The 17,610-nt window shown below is 40.9% G+C and overlaps 1 protein-coding gene across 10 annotated transcripts in view; it reads right to left on the reverse strand.

Annotated features, from left to right (window-relative positions):
* The window catches only part of Mvl (solute carrier family member malvolio), a 167,423-nt gene that overhangs the window by 98,815 nt on the left and 50,998 nt on the right, over window positions 1-17,610 (reverse strand). For all 10 annotated transcript variants that reach the window (XM_071681533.1, XM_071681531.1, XM_071681530.1 and 7 more), the window contains exon 2: window positions 6,112-6,355. In XM_071681533.1, the coding sequence (XP_071537634.1) occupies window positions 6,112-6,330 (219 nt within the window). In that variant the 5' untranslated portion in view covers window positions 6,331-6,355. The remainder of the gene's footprint in view (window positions 1-6,111; window positions 6,356-17,610) is intronic.

Below are 17,610 nucleotides of genomic sequence, written 5' to 3' on the forward strand. Positions count from 1 at the left end.
GTGGAAAGGGAGCTGTGGTTTTCGGGCATTATTGCGTGACAGCTGGAGACTGAGTGTGAACAAATGGGGCCTTTGTTGTCTTTTCCTAGCGCTACCTCGCACACTTGAGGGGGGAGGGGGATGGTATTCCATGTGTGGCGAGGTGGCGATGGGAATAAATAAAGGCAGACAGTGTGAATTGTGTGCATGGGTATATATGTATGAGTCTGTGTGTGTATATATATGTGTACATTGAGATGTATAGGTATGTATATTTGCGTGTGTGGACGTGTATGTATATACATGTGTATGGGGGTGGGTTGGGCCATTTCTTTCGTCTGTTTCCTTGCGCTACCTTGCAAACGCGGGAGACAGCGACAAAGCAAAATAAATAAATAAAAATAAATAAATAAATATATATATATATATCTTTTCTTTCAAACTATTCGCCATTTCCAGCGTTAGCGAGGTAGCTTTAAGAACAGAGGTCTGGGCCTTTGAGGGAATATCCTCACCTGGCCCCCTACTCTGTTCCTTCTTTTGGAAAATTAAAAAAAAAAACGAGAGGGGAGGATTTCCAGCCCCATGCTCCCTCCCCTTTTAGTCGTCTTCTATGACACGCAGGGAATACGTGGGAAGTATTCTTTCTCCCCTATCCCCAGGGATAATATATATATGCAAGAGTTTTGGAAAGAGGGGCAAGTATGAAGTCTGTTGGGGATGAGAGAGCTTGGGAAGTGAGTCAGTTGTTGTTCGCTGATGATACAGCGCTGGTGGCTGATTCATGTGAGAAACTGCAGAAGCTGGTGACTGAGTTTGGTAAAGTGTGTGAAAGAAGAAAGTTAAGAGTAAATGTGAATAAGAGCAAGGTTATTAGGTACAGTAGGGTTGAGGGTCAAGTCAATTGGGAGGTAAGTTTGAATGGAGAAAAACTGGAGGAAGTAAAGTGTTTTAGATATCTGGGAGTGGATCTGGCAGCGGATGGAACCATGGAAGCAGAAGTGGATCATAGGGTGGGGGAGGGGGCGAAAATCCTTGAAGAATGTGTGGAAGTTGAGAACATTACCTCGGAAAGCAAAAATGGGTATATTTGAAGGAATAGTGGTTCCAACAATTTTGTATGGTTGCGAGGCGTGGGCTATGGATAGAGTTGTGCGCAGGAGGGTGGATGTGCTGGAAATGAGATGTTTGAGGACAATGTGTGGTGTGAGGTGGTTTGACCGAGTAAGTAACGTAAGGGTAAGAGAGATGTGTGGAAATAATAAGAGCGTGGTTGAGAGAGCAGAAGAGGGTGTTTTGAAATGGTTTGGGCACATGGAGAGAATGAGTGAGGAAAGATTGACCAAGAGGATATATGTGTCGGAGGTGGAGGGAACGAGGAGAAGTGGGAGACCAAATTGGAGGTGGAAAGATGGAGTGAAAAAGATTTTGTGTGATCAGGGCCTGAACATGCAGGAGGGTGAAAGGAGGGCAAGGAATAGAGTGAATTGGATCGATGTGGTATACCGGGGTTGACGTGCTGTCAGTGGATTGAATCAGGGCATGTGAAGCGTCTGGGGTAAACCATGGAAAGCTGTGTAGGTATGTATATTTGCATGTGTGGACGTGTATGTATATACATGTGTATGATGGTGGGTTGGGCCATTTCTTTCATCTGTTTCCTTGCGCTACCTCGCAAACGCGGGAGACAGCGACAAAGCAAAAAATATATATATATATATATATATATATATATATATATATATATATATATATATATATATATCTTTTCTTTCTTTCTTTTAAACTATTTGCCATTTCCCGCGTTAGCGAGGTAGCATTAAGAACAGAGGACTGGGCCTTTGAGGGAATACCCTCACCTGGCCCAATTCTCTGTTCCTTCTTTTGGAAAATTAGAAAAAAAAAAAAAAAACGAGAGGGGAGGATTTCCAGCCCCCCGCTCCCTCCCCCTTTAGTCGCTTCTACGACACGCAGGGAATACGTGGGAAGTATTCTTAATCCCCTATCCCCAGGGATAATATATATATATATATATCTGATCTTGTCTATCCTGGCTTTAAGAAAGGAAACCATTATGATCTTTCTAATTATCATCCCACTACTCATACTTCTGCTATCTCCAGAGTTTTTGAAACTCCTTAATTCTCACTTTCTCCAGCACTGAAAATCCCATTCCCTTCTTTTAGATCACCAATATGGCTTTTGTAGCACAAGATCTCTTAGTGATCTTTCATGCATGACTCTTCTTTCAGGGAATTTGCCATTTATTCTGTCACAGCACCAACACCTCTAGGCTTTTACTTTATAAATACTTCCTGACTGAGTGACTTTTCATCCTATCAGCAGTGGTATTTCTCAAGTTTCTACTTTTCACATACCCTCTTTCTTCTTGTCATATAAGATCCCTCTTCAAACTATTACCCTATTCACACTACATATTTCAGCACGCTTTCCTTCCTCTCCTCATTCTATATACTTGTTTATTTACTCATTTTACTTAGGACGTGTGCAGCATCTTGGAATGGGGTAGAAGCACACTACTAAATTTAATAGCATAAAGCAAAATTTCTAACTTTATCTCCTAATTCTCATGCCATTCCCATTTCTAAATTTAAGAACATCAGAATTCAAACCTACAGAAACATCAATATTTTCAGTATAACCAGATCCTCCACTCTATCCTACAAACCCCCGATAATCACAGAATTTGCTTCTCAAAAGCTGGAAGCATTATAAAGGTACCATGACTATTTTTCTTGAAAACAGCTATTCCAAATCTACAAGGGTGAAATACAGCTTTTATTTCTGGAGTAGCTCCAGCTCCATCTCTCTTAGTTTGAGTGAGAGCAAAAGCCTTCAGTCCTATTAATTCTCCAAGTTTCACCCCTTTCTGACCACCATGATGTTACTAACTGATCTAGTCTACAATTACAGTTTCATATAGGGTACTACTCTAATGAAGTGTTTAAACATATCCCTGTCACTAAGGTTTAGAATTGGCACATATATGGCTGCTGCTTCTGATTAAGGACTAACAATTAAGATGTCTACTTTCCCCAAGCTGCAAAACTGAAGTTTTCCTTCTTTTGACTTTCCCTCCTCCTGTAGCCCTTTTACCTTTGTGTCAGGTCTACAAATACATTAGCAGCTCTAATTAATTTTTCCATTCATTTTATATACTTTATTTTTCTTTCTCCTAATATGGTAAGATTTTGCAAGAGTCATGTTATCTAATACAGAAAAAAAATATGGCACAGTGTCTCAGTAATATTTCTTCTTACATACCAAGGAAATAGGGGATAGGGAGGAAAGAATACTTCCCACGTATTCCCTGTATGTCATAAAAGGCGACTAAAAGGGGAGGGAGTGGGGGCCTGGAAATCCCCCCCTCCGGTTTACTTTTTCCAAAAGAAGGAACAGAGAAGGGGGCCAAGCAAGGATGTTCCCTCTGAAGCTCAGTCCTCAGTTCTTAACGCTGCCTCGCTAACACAGTAAATGGCGAATATGTATATAAAAAAACAAAAAACCAAGGAATGTGCTGAAACCCTAGGCAGGCTACTAGTATTGTTTGGAAAATCACTGAATGAGATGTTGATACCACAGGAGTGGAAGGAAGGAAGCTGTATGTATGTCTTATAGGATAACCAACACAAATATTGCCCTAAGCTATAGACTAATATCAGAAAGATGTGAAGTCTTTAAAAGGATTACATCAGCTTTGAGCATGTGAAAATCATGTTCTTCCTAACAGAAAATCTGGCCCGTGATCACAAAAAACATGAAAGTGCTACTCCTTTAGGATAATAAGGCATAAGCCCCACTCATACTATGGGTAACCAACAATCTTCCACTAAATGTAAGATCACTTTGCTCTATCCATTGTTTGCCAGTGTCCTAATATCATTGCTTTATAAATTCATAACCACAAACTAGCAATCCATACAACCTTAGCATATTCTCTGTGCTACTTTCAACGCAAGTCCTCCCGATGGTGATGTTGTTTCTTCAGTCTATCATGATCAAAATTTTTCCTTCTAATCTATCTTGCTTCTTTAAGGTTTACTTTGTTTGTGTATGGGAACAGTGGGAGGGTCTGTTCAATCTATTTAAAGCAATGAAGGTAGCAATAAGACAGGCTGCTTATATAGATTTACTGTAATTCTCAGTATTTTGAGTTTTCCTCTCCAGAAGAATGTTCTCCTGAGGAAGACTACTATTGAAACCTTATTCTCTTATAGAGGAAAACTGTCAAAACATTGAAAATTAAGTCCAGATTAGAAGTTCCTGTATCATTACTACCTCATTATCCATGTCAGAAAGAACAATATTTATCTAAAGTTGTTTTTTATGCATATTCCACACCATCCATGCTAATTACCATGGGAACACTGGTGCTTTTCTCTCTTGTTTTTGCAATTTCCTTATTGTTCACTGTATTTGCAAGCTGTGTTGGGGAGTATTTCATTTCTCTACATTTCCAGCCTGATTCTTTAAAGGATCAAGTTGCCAGATGTAATTGCATGCATCTTTTGGCATACTGATAATTATTCTAAACAAAAAAGGGAGTTTCATTTCACCCAGTATTCTATTTTGTTTGTCCTTTGTCCTTTTGTTAGGACCTTTTACCCTTTTTAATAATATCTATTGTATATAGGAGAGAGAAAATACAGGTTTTTCTCCATCACATGATAGCCCTAAAGTAAGTGATTGAGGTAAACAAATGTCAATGACCAAAACAAATAATCCTAGTCAAAGCCAGAGTCCTGCTTCGGGTATAAAACACAGTGGAGTTAAAAACAATTAAATCTAAAAGGCTCAGTTGACAAATAATTGTGTTTTTAGAGAAAATAGATTGATAACTTGTGTAATTTGTGTTTTTACTTGTTAAAAGTAATTTCTTCATAAAAGAGGGCAAGTCTTAGCAGGCAAGCAATACACAGTTTCTTTCAAGGTTAATGAGATAATCAGCACCAAGAGACAACTTTACATGCTTAGAATGTTATCCAAAATAGATACATTCAAACCAAAGTTTAATTGTTTATCAAGTAAAACTGTAGCAATGGATGTACACTTAGCCCTGCACAATCACATTTTCCCCAGTGACAATGTGTCACAAGATATGAAAGCATTAAAATTAATCTTAGAAGCTGGACTCCATGGCTGAAGGATATGGCTTTTATCAAGTTTAGAACTTCTTGCATAGGAGCCACTCATTATTTGAGTGATTCATATTACTCTAGGTAAACTATGGTGTTTGGCTGTGGATGGTAGTATTTGGCTTCAGTACATTATACATGACAGGTAGAGACAGGATGTGTGCAAGTGATATCAGCAGGAATTAGGTACAAGTGAATATATGTATATGGTTCTTGTTACTGTGCCTGATATCCTTGATCAATATCCATAAAATTCTTTGTCAAGCTTCTAAGAGTTATCTTCAAACCGAAACATATTCCCTTAACTATATCACTATATGAAAAAAAAAAAATTAAATAGGGTATTTACTGACCTACTATAACTCAGGTAAAACCCTGTAAAACTTTCAAGGCAATTAATAAGCGATTTACATTCTGGAAAATTTAAGAGATGGGATTCAAACACTTTCTGGTTTGTACAAATGTATCGAGTAACACTCTCTTTCCCCTTACACTTCGTTAATATCAGAGTTTACTGTAAGAGTGATATTGGTTTGAATATATATCTAGACAGGCCAAAGGTAAGATATATGGAGAAAATGTGGGGTCAGGTGTACACAAGGGACAACCTGATATGAAAATCTGCACACGAAGGTTCTAAATCATTTGCCCTGCTGTAAAATGAAAAGCAGGGTATAGAATACAGAGATAGACAAATATATGGATACAAGAAGTGGTTAATCAAAGTCTTGTATGATGGCAGAGTATCCATTAAAAAATGCAATAAAGTACAAGTAGTATACTTAAGTCATGAAACATGTATAATAAAACACAAATCTACAAATAAATTGGAATACAGGATCCTTCCACCCTGTACAATACATTCAACCATATACTTGCAGTTAACAAAATGGGTCTCCCATGAATTCTTTTATATAAATGCAGTTCAGCATATGAGAGGATTATGAAGTAGAAAACAAAACATAAAATTACTTACATGTTCTGACTTGGGAATCTTAACCTTCTGTTCTGTAAAATATGTGTCATAATTTTCGTCTTGAGAAGATAGCATAATTTGTTCTGTGAGTGTGGTGGTACTGTTTGTAGTGCTGCTAGGGGTTGGAGGCCAGGGTGCATGATTAGAAGAGGCAGCAGGGGTCTCAGGTGAGTTCCTCGTATCACTTTTGTTTTCCACTGGTTCATTGTTGCTACTCATTTTCGCTGCAGGAGATTCTGTTAAACTGCAAGATAGGTTTTGTTTAACAACAGAATGTGACAGTATGAATGGAACCTGAAAATTAGAATTCATGACTTTTTAAACTCTTAAGTGCATTACCAGTATCTATGGGAAATAGCTGCAGACCACAGAGCTGGTCTTCCACATCAGTAATTGTAATGCATAGGACCAGGTATTAGCACTTTGTGCAGTCTTACTCCCACCACTTCTCCCCATAGAATCCTCTTTGTCTGTCTTTTTTCACTTATCCTTTCCATGTGTCCGAACCATTTCAGCATTTCCAGGTCAGCTCTCCCAGGCAGACTGCACTTCATACCAGACCTCTTTCATACTGAACTTTCTAACATAATCAAACCTGGTCACACCACATATTGTTCTCAGACATTTCATTTCCGAAACATCCACCCTCTTCCCTTTTTTTGCATTTCAGTCATACCTACCTTTGCACTAACAGACAGTATCTCTCCTTCCACACACTCTTCAACAAACCTAAGACCTTTGTAACCTCTCCCACCCTATGACCCCCTGCTGCCATTTCAACTCCCAGGTAACTAAAAGCACTCCATTTACTCCAGGTTCTTAACTCACACTTAACCCATCCCATCTCATCTCCCTGCTACACCTCATTACACCTTACTTTTATTTCACTTCTCTCTGCTTCTAGCAGCTTACCTCTCAAACCACATATTCTTAAGACCTCCCACAAAGCATCTCTATCAACCCTATCATAAGCCTTCTCTAGATCCATAAGTGCTACATACAAATCCATCTGTTTTTCTGAGTATTTTTCACACACATTCTTTAGAGCAAATGCCTGATCCACACATCCTCTGTCACCTCTGAAACCACACTGCTCCTCCCCAATCTTTTGCTCTGTACGTGCCTTCATAATTCCAATCAATACTCTCCCAAGAAACTTACCAGGTATACTCAACAAAAATCTGTGGAAAGCAAAAATGGGCATGTCTGAAGAAATAGTAGTTCCAACAGTGTTATATGGTTGCAATGCATGGATTATAGATAGGGTTTGTGCAGAGGAAGGTGGATGTGTTCAAAATTAAATATTTCAGGATAATATGTGATGTGAAGTGGTTTGATCAAGTAATGAAAAGGTAAGAGAGATGTGTGGTAATAAAAAGAGTGTGTTTGAGAGAGCAGAAGAAGGTATGTTGAAATGGTTTGAGAGAGCAGAAGAAGGTATGTTGAAATGGTTTGAGAGAGCAGAAGAAGGTATGCTGAAATGATTTGGAGACATGGAGAGAATGAGTGAGAAAAGGTTGACAAAGAGGATATATGTGTCAGAAGTGGAGGAACAAGAACAGGGGGACCAAATTAGAGGTGGAAGGATAGAGTAAAAATGATTTGCAGTGATCAAGGCCTGAATATGCAGGAGGGTGAAGGTGTGCACAGAATAGAGCGAATTAGAATCATGTGGTACTCTGGAGGTCAACGTGCTGTCAGTGGACTAAACCATGGCATGTGAAATGTCTGGGGTAAACCATGGAAAGGTCTGTTGGTCTTGGATGTAGATAGGGAGTTGTGATTTCAGTGCATTACACATGACAGCTAGAGACTGAGTGTGAATGAATGAGGCCTTTTTTGTATGTTTTCCTGAAGAGAACTCACTGACCCAGGGATTGGCAGTACTGTTTTGTGTGAGGCATGGTGGTGCCGAGAATGGATGAAGGCAAGCAAATATGAATATGTACATGTGTATACATGTATATGGCGTGTATGTGTTGATATGTATGTATGTATGTATATTTTTATTGAACCAGGGCATGTGAAGCATCTGGGGTAAACCATGGAAAGTTCTGTGGGGCCTGGATGTGGAAAGGGATGTGGTAAAGTGTGTGAAAGAAGAAAGTTAAGAGTAAATGTGAATAAGAGCAAGGTTATTAGGAACAGTAGGGTTGAGGGTCAAGTCAATTGGGAGGTAAGTTTGAATGGAGAAAAACTGGAGGAAGTAAAGTGTTTTAGATATCTGGGAGTGGATCTGGCAGCGGATGGAACCATGGAAGCGGAAGTGGATCATAGGGTGGGGGAGGGGGCGAAAATCCTGGGAGCCTTGAAGAATGTGTGGAAGTCGAGAACATTATCTCGGAAAGCAAAAATGGGTACGTTTGAAGGAATAGTGGTTCCAACAATGTTGTATGGTTGCGAGGCGTAGGCTATGGATAGAGTTGTGCGCAGGAGGATGGATGTGCTGAAAATGAGATGTTTGAGGACAATGTGTGGTGTGAGGTGGTTTGATCGAGTAAGTAACGTAAGAGTAAGAGAGATGTGTGGAAATAAAAAGAGCGTGGTTGAGAGAGCAGAAGAGGGTGTTTTGAAATGGTTTGGGCACATGGAGAGAATGAGTGAGGAAAGATTGACCAAGAGGATATATGTGTCGGAGGTGGAGGGAACGAGGAGAAGTGGGAGACCAAATTGGAGGTGGAAAGATGGAGTGAAAAAGATTTTGTGTGATCGGGGCCTGAACATGCAGGAGGGTGAAAGGAGGGCAAGGAATAGAGTGAATTGGATCGATGTGGTATACCGGGGTTGACGTGCTGTCAGTGGATTGAATCAGGGCATGTGAAGCGTCTGGGGTAAACCATGGAAAGCTGTGTAGGTATGTATATTTGCGTGTGTGGACGTATGTATATACATGTGTATGGGGGTGGGTTGGGCCATTTCTTTCGTCTGTTTCCTTGCACTACCTCGCAAACGCGGGAGACAGCGACAAAGCAAAAAAAAAAAATATATATATATATATATATATATATATATATATATATATATATATATATATATATATATATATATATATATATATATATATATATATATTTCTTTCTTTTAAACTATTCACCATTTCCCGCGTTAGCGAGGTAGCATTAAGAACAGAGGACTGGGCCTTTTTTGGAATATCCTCACCTGGCCCCACTCTGTTCCTTCTTTTGGAAAATTAAAAAAAAAACGAGAGGGGAGGATTTCCAGCCCCCCCCCGCTCCCTCCCCTTTTAGTCGCCTTCTACGACACGCAGGGAATACGTGGGAAGTATTCTTAATCCCCTATCCCCAGGGATATATATGGGCATGAGAAGAAAGATCATGACAGGGAAGTGTTTTGGGAGCAGTTGAATGAGTGTGTTAGTGGTTTTGATGCACGAGACCGGGTTATAGTGATGGGTGATTTGAATGCAAAGGTGAGTAATGTGGCAGTTGAGGGAATGATTGGTATACATGGGGTGTTCAGTGTTGTAAATGGAAATGGTGAAGAGCTTGTAGATTTATGTGCTGAAAAAGGAGTAGTGATTGGGAATACCTGCTTTAAAAAGAGAGATATACATAAGTATATGTATGTAAGTAGGAGAGATGGCCAGAGAGCGTTATTAGATTACGTGTTAATTGATAGGCACGCAAAAGAGAGGCTTTTGGATGTTAATGTGCTGAGAGGTGCAACTGGAGGGATGTCTGATCATTATCTTCTGGAGGCAAAGGTGAAGATTTGTAGGGGTTTTCAGAAAAGAAGAGAGAATGTTGGGGTGAAGAGAGTGGTGAGAGTAAGTGAGCTTGGGAAGGAGACTTGTGTGAGGAAGTACCAGGAGAGACTGACTACAGAATGGAAAAAGGTGAGAACAAAGGAGGTAAGGGGAGTGGGGGAGGAATGGGATGTATTTAGGGAAGCAGTGATGGCTTGCGCAAAAGATGCTTGTGGCATGAGAAGTGTGGGAGATGGGCAGATTAGAAAGGGTAGTGAGTGGTAAGATGAAGAAGTAAGATTATCAGTGAAAGAGGAGAGAGGCATTTGGACGATTTTTGCAGAGAAATAATGCAAATGAGTGGGAGATGTATAAAAGAAAGAGGTAGGAGTTCAAGAGAAAGGTGCAAGAGGTGAAAAAGAGGGCAAATGAGAGTTAGGGTGAGTGAGTATCATTAAATTTTAGGGAGAATAAAAAGATGTTTTGGAAGGAGGTAAATAAAGTGCGTAAGAAAAGGGAACAAATGGGAACTTCAGTGAAGGGGGCTAATGGGGAGGTGATAACAAGTAGTGGTGATGTGAGATGGAGTGAGTATTTTGAAGGTTTGTTGAATGTGTTTGATGATAGAGTGGCAGATATAGGGTGTTTTGGTCGAGGTAGTGTGCAAAGTGAGAGGGTTTGGGAAAATGATTTGGTAAACAGAGAAGAGGTAGTAAAAGCTTTACGGAAGATGAAAGCCGGTAAGGCCGCAGGTTTGGATGGTATTGCAGTGGAATTTATAAAAAGGGGGTGACTGTATTGTTGACTGGGTGGTAAAGTTATTTAATGTATGTATGATTCATGGTGAGGTGCCTGAGGATTGGCAGAATGCTTGCATAGTGCCATTGTACAAAGGCAAGGGGACAAAGGTGAGTGCTCAAATTACAGAGGTATAAGTTTGTTGAGTATTCCTGGGAAATTATATGGGAGGGTATTGATTGAGAGGGTGAAGGCATGTACAGAGCATCAGATTGGCGAAGAGCACTGTGGTTTCAGAGTGGTAGAGGATGTGTGGATCAGGTGTTTGCTTTGAAGAATGTATGTGAGAAATACTTAGAAAAGCAAATGGATTTGTATGTAGCATTTATGGATCTGGAGAAGGCATATGATAGAGTTGATAGAGATGCTCTGTGGAAGGTATTAAGAATATATGGTGTGGGAGGCAAGTTGTTAGAAGCAGTGAAAAGTTTTTATCAAGGATGTAAGGCATGGTACGTGTAGGAAGAGAGGAAAGTGATTGGTTCTCAGTGAATGTAGGTTTGCGGCAGGGGTGTGTGATGTCTCCATGGTTGTTTAATTTGTTTATGGATGGGGTTGTTAAGGAGGTGAATGCAAGAGTTTGGAAAGAGGGGCAAGTATGCAGTCTGTTGTGGATGAAAGCTTGGGAAGTGAGTCATTTGTTGTTTGCTGATGATACAGCACTGGTGGCTGATTCATGTGAGGAACTGCAGAAGCTGGTGACTGAGTTTGGTAAAGTGTGTGAAAGAAGAAAGTTGAGAGTAAATGTGAAAAAGAGCAAGGTTATTAGATACAGTAGGGTTGAGGGTCAAGTCAATTGGGAGGTAAGTTTGAATGGAGAAAAACTGGAGGAAGTGAAGTGTTTTAGATATCTGGGAGTGGATTTGGCATTGGATGGAACCATGGAAGTGGAAGTGAATCATAGGATGGGGGAGGGGGTGAAAATTCTGGGAGCCTTGAAAAATGTGTGGAAGTCAAGAACATTATCTCGGAAAGCAAAAATGGGTATGTTTGAAGGAATAGTGGTTCCAACAATGTTGTATGTTTGCGAGGCGTGGGCTATGGATAGAGTTGTGCGCAGGAGGGTGGATGTGCTGGAAATGAGATGTTTGAGGACAATATGTGGTGTGAGGTGGTTTGATCGAGTAAGTAATAATAGGGTAAGAGAGATGTGTCGTATTAAAAAGAGTGTGGTTGAGAGAGCAGAAGAGAGTGTTTTGAAATGGCTTGGTCACATGGAGAGAATGAGTGAGGAAAGATTGACCAAGAGGATATATGTGTCAGAGGTGGAGGAACGAGGAGAAGTGGGAGACCAAATTGGAGGTGGAAAGATGGAGTGAAAAAGATTTTGAGTGATCGGGGCCTGAACATGCAGGAGGGTGAAAGGCGTGCAAGGAATAGAGTGAATTGGAACGATGTGGTATACCGGGGTTGATGTGCTGTTGATGGATTGAACCAGGGTATGTGGAGCATCTGGGGTAAACCATGGAAAGTTCTGTGGGGCCTGGATGTGGAAAGGGAGCTGTGGTTTCGGTGTATTATTACATGACAGCTAGAGACTGAGTGTGAACGAATGGGCCCTTTGTTGTCTTTTCAAAGCGCTGCCTCGCACACATGAAGGGGGAGGGGGTTGTTATTTCATGTGTGGCGAGGTGGCGATGGGAGTGAATAAAGGCAGACAGTATGAGTTATGTACATGTCTATATATGTATATGTCTGTGTGTGTATATATATGTATACGTTGAGATGTATAGGTATGTATATTTGCGTGTGTGGACGTGTTTGTATATACATGTGTATGTGGGTGGGTTAGGCCATTCTTTCGTCTGTTTCCTTGCACTACCTCGCTAACGCGGGAGACAGCGACAAAGCAAATTAAAAAATAAATAAAAAATATATATATATAGGGGAGAAAGAATACTTCCCACGCATTCCTCATGTGTCGTAGAAGGCGACTAAATGGGACGGGAGCGGGGGGTTAGAAACCTCCCCTCCTTGCATTTTAAATTTCTAAAAGCGGAAACAGAAGGAGTCACGCGGGGAGTGCTCATCATCCTCGAAGGCTCAGATTGAGGTGTCTAAATGTGTGTGGATGTAACCAAGATGAGAAAAAAGGAGAAATAGGTAGTATGTTTGAGGAAAGGAACATGGATGTTTTGGCTCTGAGTGAAACGAAGCTCATGGGTAAAGGGGAAGAGTGGTTTGGGAATGTCTTGGGAGTAAAGTCAGGGGTTAGTGAGAGGACAAGAGCAAGGGAAGGAGTAGCACTACTGAAACAGGAGTGGTGGGAGTATGTGATAGAGTGTAAGAAAGTATACTCTAGATTCATATGGGTAAAACTGAAAGTTGATGGAGAGAGATGGGTGATTATTGGTGCATATGCACCTGGGCATGAGAAGAAAGATCATGAGAGGCAAGTGTTTTGGGAGCAGCTGAATGAGTGTGTTAGTGGTTTTGATGCACGAGACCGGGTTATAGTTATGGGTGATTTGAATGCAAAGGTGAATAATGTGGCAGTTGAGGGAATAATTGGTATACATGGGGTGTTCAGTGTTGTAAATGGAAATGGTGAAGAGCTTGTAGATTTATGTGGTGAAAAACGACTGCTGATTGGGAATACCTGGTTTAAAAAGAGAGATATACATAAGTATACGTATGTAAGTAGGAGAGATGGCCAGAGAGCGTTATTGGATTACGTGTTAATTGATAGGCGTGTGAAAGAGAGACTTTTGGACGTTAATGTGCTGAGAGGTGCAACTGGAGGGATGTTTGATCATTGTCTTGTGGAGGCGAAGGTGAAGATTTGTAGAGGTTTTCAGAAAAGAAGAGAGAATGTTGGGATGAAGAGAGTGGTGAGAGTAAATGAGCTTAGGAAGGAGACTTGTGTGAGGAAGTACCAGGAGAGACTGACTACAGAATGGAAAAAGGTGAGAACAAAGGAGGTAAGGGGAGTGGGGGAGGAATGGGATGTATTTAGGGAATCAGTGATGGATTGCGCAGAAGATGCTTGTGGCATGAGAAGCGTGGGAGGTGGGCAGATTAGAAAGGGTAGTGAGTGGAGGGATGAAAAAGTAAGATTATTAGTGAAAGAGAAGAGAGAGGCATTTGGACAATTTTTGCAGGGAAATAATGCAATTGAGTGGGAGATGTATGAAAGAAAGAGGCAGGAGGTCAAGTGAAAGGTGCAAGAGGTGAAAAAGAGGGCAAATGAGAGTTGGGGTGAGAGAGTATCATTAGATTTCAGGGAGAATAAAAAGATGTTTTGAAAGGAGGTAAATAAAGTGCGTAAGACAAAGGAACAAATGAGAACTTCAGTGAAGGGGGCTAATGGGGAGGTGATAACAAGTAGTGGTGATGTGAGAAGGAGATGGAATGAGTATTTTCAAGGTTTGTTGAATGTGTTTGATGATAGAGTGGCAGATATAGGGTGTTTTGGTCGAGGTGGTGTGCAAAGTGACAGGGTTAGGGAGGATGATTTGTTAAACAGAGAAGAGGTACTAAAAGCTTTGTGGAAGATGAAAGCCGGCAAGGCAGCAGGTTTGGATGGCATTGCAGTGGAATGAATTAAAAAAAAAGGGCGTGACTGTATTGTTGACTGGTTGGTAAGGTTATTTAATGTATGTATGATTCATGGTGAGGTGCCTGAGGATTGGCAGAATGCTTGCATAGTGCCATTGTACAAAGGCAAAGAGGACAAAGGTGAGTGCTCAAATTACAGAGGTATAAGATTGTTGAGTATTCCTGGGAAATTATATGGGAGGGTATTGATTGAGAGGGTGAAGGAATGTACAGAACATCAGACTGGGGAAAAGCAGTATGGTTTCAGAAGTGGTAGAGGATGTGTGGATCAGGTGTTTGCTTTGAAGAATGTTTGTGAGAAATACTTAGAAAAACAAATGGATTTGTATGTAGCATTTATGGATCTGGAGAAGGCATATGATAGAGTTCATAGAGATGCTCTGTGGAAGGTATTAAGAATATATGTCATGGGAGGCAAGTTGTTAGAAGCAGTGAAAAGTTTTTATCGAGGATGTAAGGCATGTGTACGAGTAGGAAGACAGGAAAGTGATTGGTTCCCAGTGAATGTCAGTTTGTGGCAGGGGTGCATGATGTCTCCTTGGTTGTTTAATTTGTTTATGGATGGGGTTGTTAGGGAGGTGAATGCAAGAGTTTTGGAGAGGGGCAAGTATGCCGTCTATTGTGGATGCGAGAGCTTGGGAAGTGAGTCAGTTGTTGTTCGCTGATGATACAGCGCTGGTTAGCTGATTCAGGTGAGAAACTGCAGAAGCTGGTGACTGAGTTTGGTAAAGTGTGTGAAAAAAGAAAGCTGAGAGTAAATATGAATAAGAGCAATGTCACCAGCTTATGCAGTTTCTCACATGAATCAGCCACCAGCACTGTATCATCAGCGAACAACTGACTCACTTCCCAAGCTCTCTCATCCACAACAGACTGCATACTTGCCCCTCTTTCCAAAACTCTTGCATTCACCTCCCTAACAACCCCATCCATAAACAAATTAAACAACCAAGGAGACATCATGCACCCCTGCCACAAACTGACATTCACTGGGAACCAATCACTTTCCTGTCTTCCTACTCGTACACATGCCTTACATCCTCGATAAAAACTTTTCACTGCTTCTAACAACTTGCCTCCCATGACATATATTCTTAATACCTTCCACAGAGCATCTCTATGAACTCTATCATATGCCTTCTCCAGATCCATAAATGCTACATACAAATCCATTTGCTTTTCTAAGTGTTTCTCACATACATTCTTCAAAGCAAACGCCTGATCCACACATCCTCTACCACTTCTGAAACCACACTGCTCTTCTCCAATCTGATGCTCTGTACATGCCTTCACCCTCTCAATCAATACCCTCCCATATAATTTCCCAGGAATACTCAACAAACTTTTTCTCTGTAATTTGAACACTCACCTTTATCCCCTTTGCCTTTGTACAATGGCACTATGCATGCATTCTGCTAATCCTCAGGCACTTCACCATGAGCCATACATACATTGAATATCCTTACCAACCAGTCAACAACACAGCCACCCCCTTTTTTAATAAATTCCACTGCAATACCATCCAAACCCGCCATCTTGCCAGCTTTCCTCTTCCGCAAAGCTTTCACTACCTCTTCTCTGTTTACCAAATCATTCTCCCTAACCCTCTTACTTCGCATACCACCTTGACCAAAACACCCTATATCTGCCACTCTATATCATCTAACACATTCAACAAACCTTCGAAATACTCATTCCATCTCCTTCTCACATCGCCATTACTTGTTGTCACCTCCCCATTAGCCCCCTTCACCGATGTTCCCATTTGTTCTTTTGTCTTACGCACTTTATTTACCTCCTTCCAAAACATCTTTTTATCCGCCCTAAAATTTAATGATACTCTCTCACCCTAACTCCCATTTGCCCTCTTCATCCAAATGCCTCTCTCTTCTCTTTCACTAATAATCTTAATTCTTCATCCCTCCTCTCACTACCCTTTCTAATCTGCCCACCTCACACACTTCTCATGCCACAAACATCTTTTGTGCAAGCTTTCACTACTTCTCTAAATACATCCCATTCCTCCCTCACTCCTCTTACATCCTTTACTCTCACCTTTTTCCATTCTGCACCCAGTCTCTCCTGGTACTTCCTCACACAAGTCTCCTTCCCAAGCTCACTTACTCTCACCTCTCTCTTCACCCCAACATTCTCTCTTCTTTTCTGAAAACCTCTACTAATCTTCACCTTCACCTCCACAAGATAATGATCAAACATCCCTCCAGTTGCACCTCTCAGCACAATAACATCCAAAAGTCTCTCTTTCATGTGCCTATCAATTAACACGTAATCCAATAACGCTCTCTGGCCATCTCTCCTACTTACATATCTAAACTTATGTATATCTCTCTTTTTAAACCAGGTATTCCCTATCACCAGTCCTTTTTCAGCACACAAATCTACAAGCTCTTCACCATTTCCATTTACAACACTGAACACCCCATGTACACCAATCATTCTCTCAACTGCCACATTACTCACCTTTGCATTCAAATCACCCATCACTATAACCCAGTCTCATGCATCGAAACTGCTAACACACTCACTCAGCTACTCCCAAAACACTTGCCTTTCATGATCTTTCTTCTCATGCCCAGGTGCATAGGCACCAATAATCACCCATCTCTCTCCATCTACTTTCAGTTTTACCCATATCAATCTAGAGTTTACTTTCTTACACTCTATCACATACTCCCACAACTCCTGCTTCAGTAGTAGTGCTACTCCTTCCCTTGCTCTTGTCCTCTCACCAACCCGACTTTACTCAGAAAACATTCCCAAACCTCTCTTTCCTTTTACCCTTGAGCTTCGTTTCACTCAGAGCCAAAACATCCAGGTTCCTTTCCTCAAACATACTACCCATCTCTCCTTTTTTCTCATCTTGGTTACATCCACACGCATTTAGACATCCCAATCTGAGCCTTCAAGGAGGATGAGCACTCCCCACATGACTTCTTCTTCTGTTTCACCTTTTAGAAAGTTAAAATACAAGGATGGGAGGGTTTGTTGCACCCCCCCCGGTCCCTTCCCCTTTAGTCGCCTTCTACGACACATGGGAAATGCATGGGAAGTATTCTTTCTCCCCTATCCCCAAGGATAGGGGAGTATGTATATATGTGTGTATATGAGTGGATGGGTTTCTCTTCGTCTGTTCCCTGGCCCTACCTCATTGACGCGGGAAACAGCAATCAAGTATAATAATAATATAAAAAAATAATAATAATGCACATATCAAAACATTTCTAACAAATGACCAGTGTACTGTGTTTCTCTGAAGGAAACTGCCATCCATCAGAAAAATATCAGGAAAATGTTCAATTAGATATCATCATGATAGGTCACATGTTGGCATTTGCCCACAACTAAGAAAATAAATCACAATTTTATTTCCAGCTGTCAGACATGCATCAAAAACATCAACAGCCTACACAGAGAAA

This window comes from Panulirus ornatus, chromosome 33, assembly GCF_036320965.1.
Source record: "Panulirus ornatus isolate Po-2019 chromosome 33, ASM3632096v1, whole genome shotgun sequence".
Taxonomy (NCBI): Eukaryota; Metazoa; Arthropoda; class Malacostraca; order Decapoda; family Palinuridae; genus Panulirus; species Panulirus ornatus.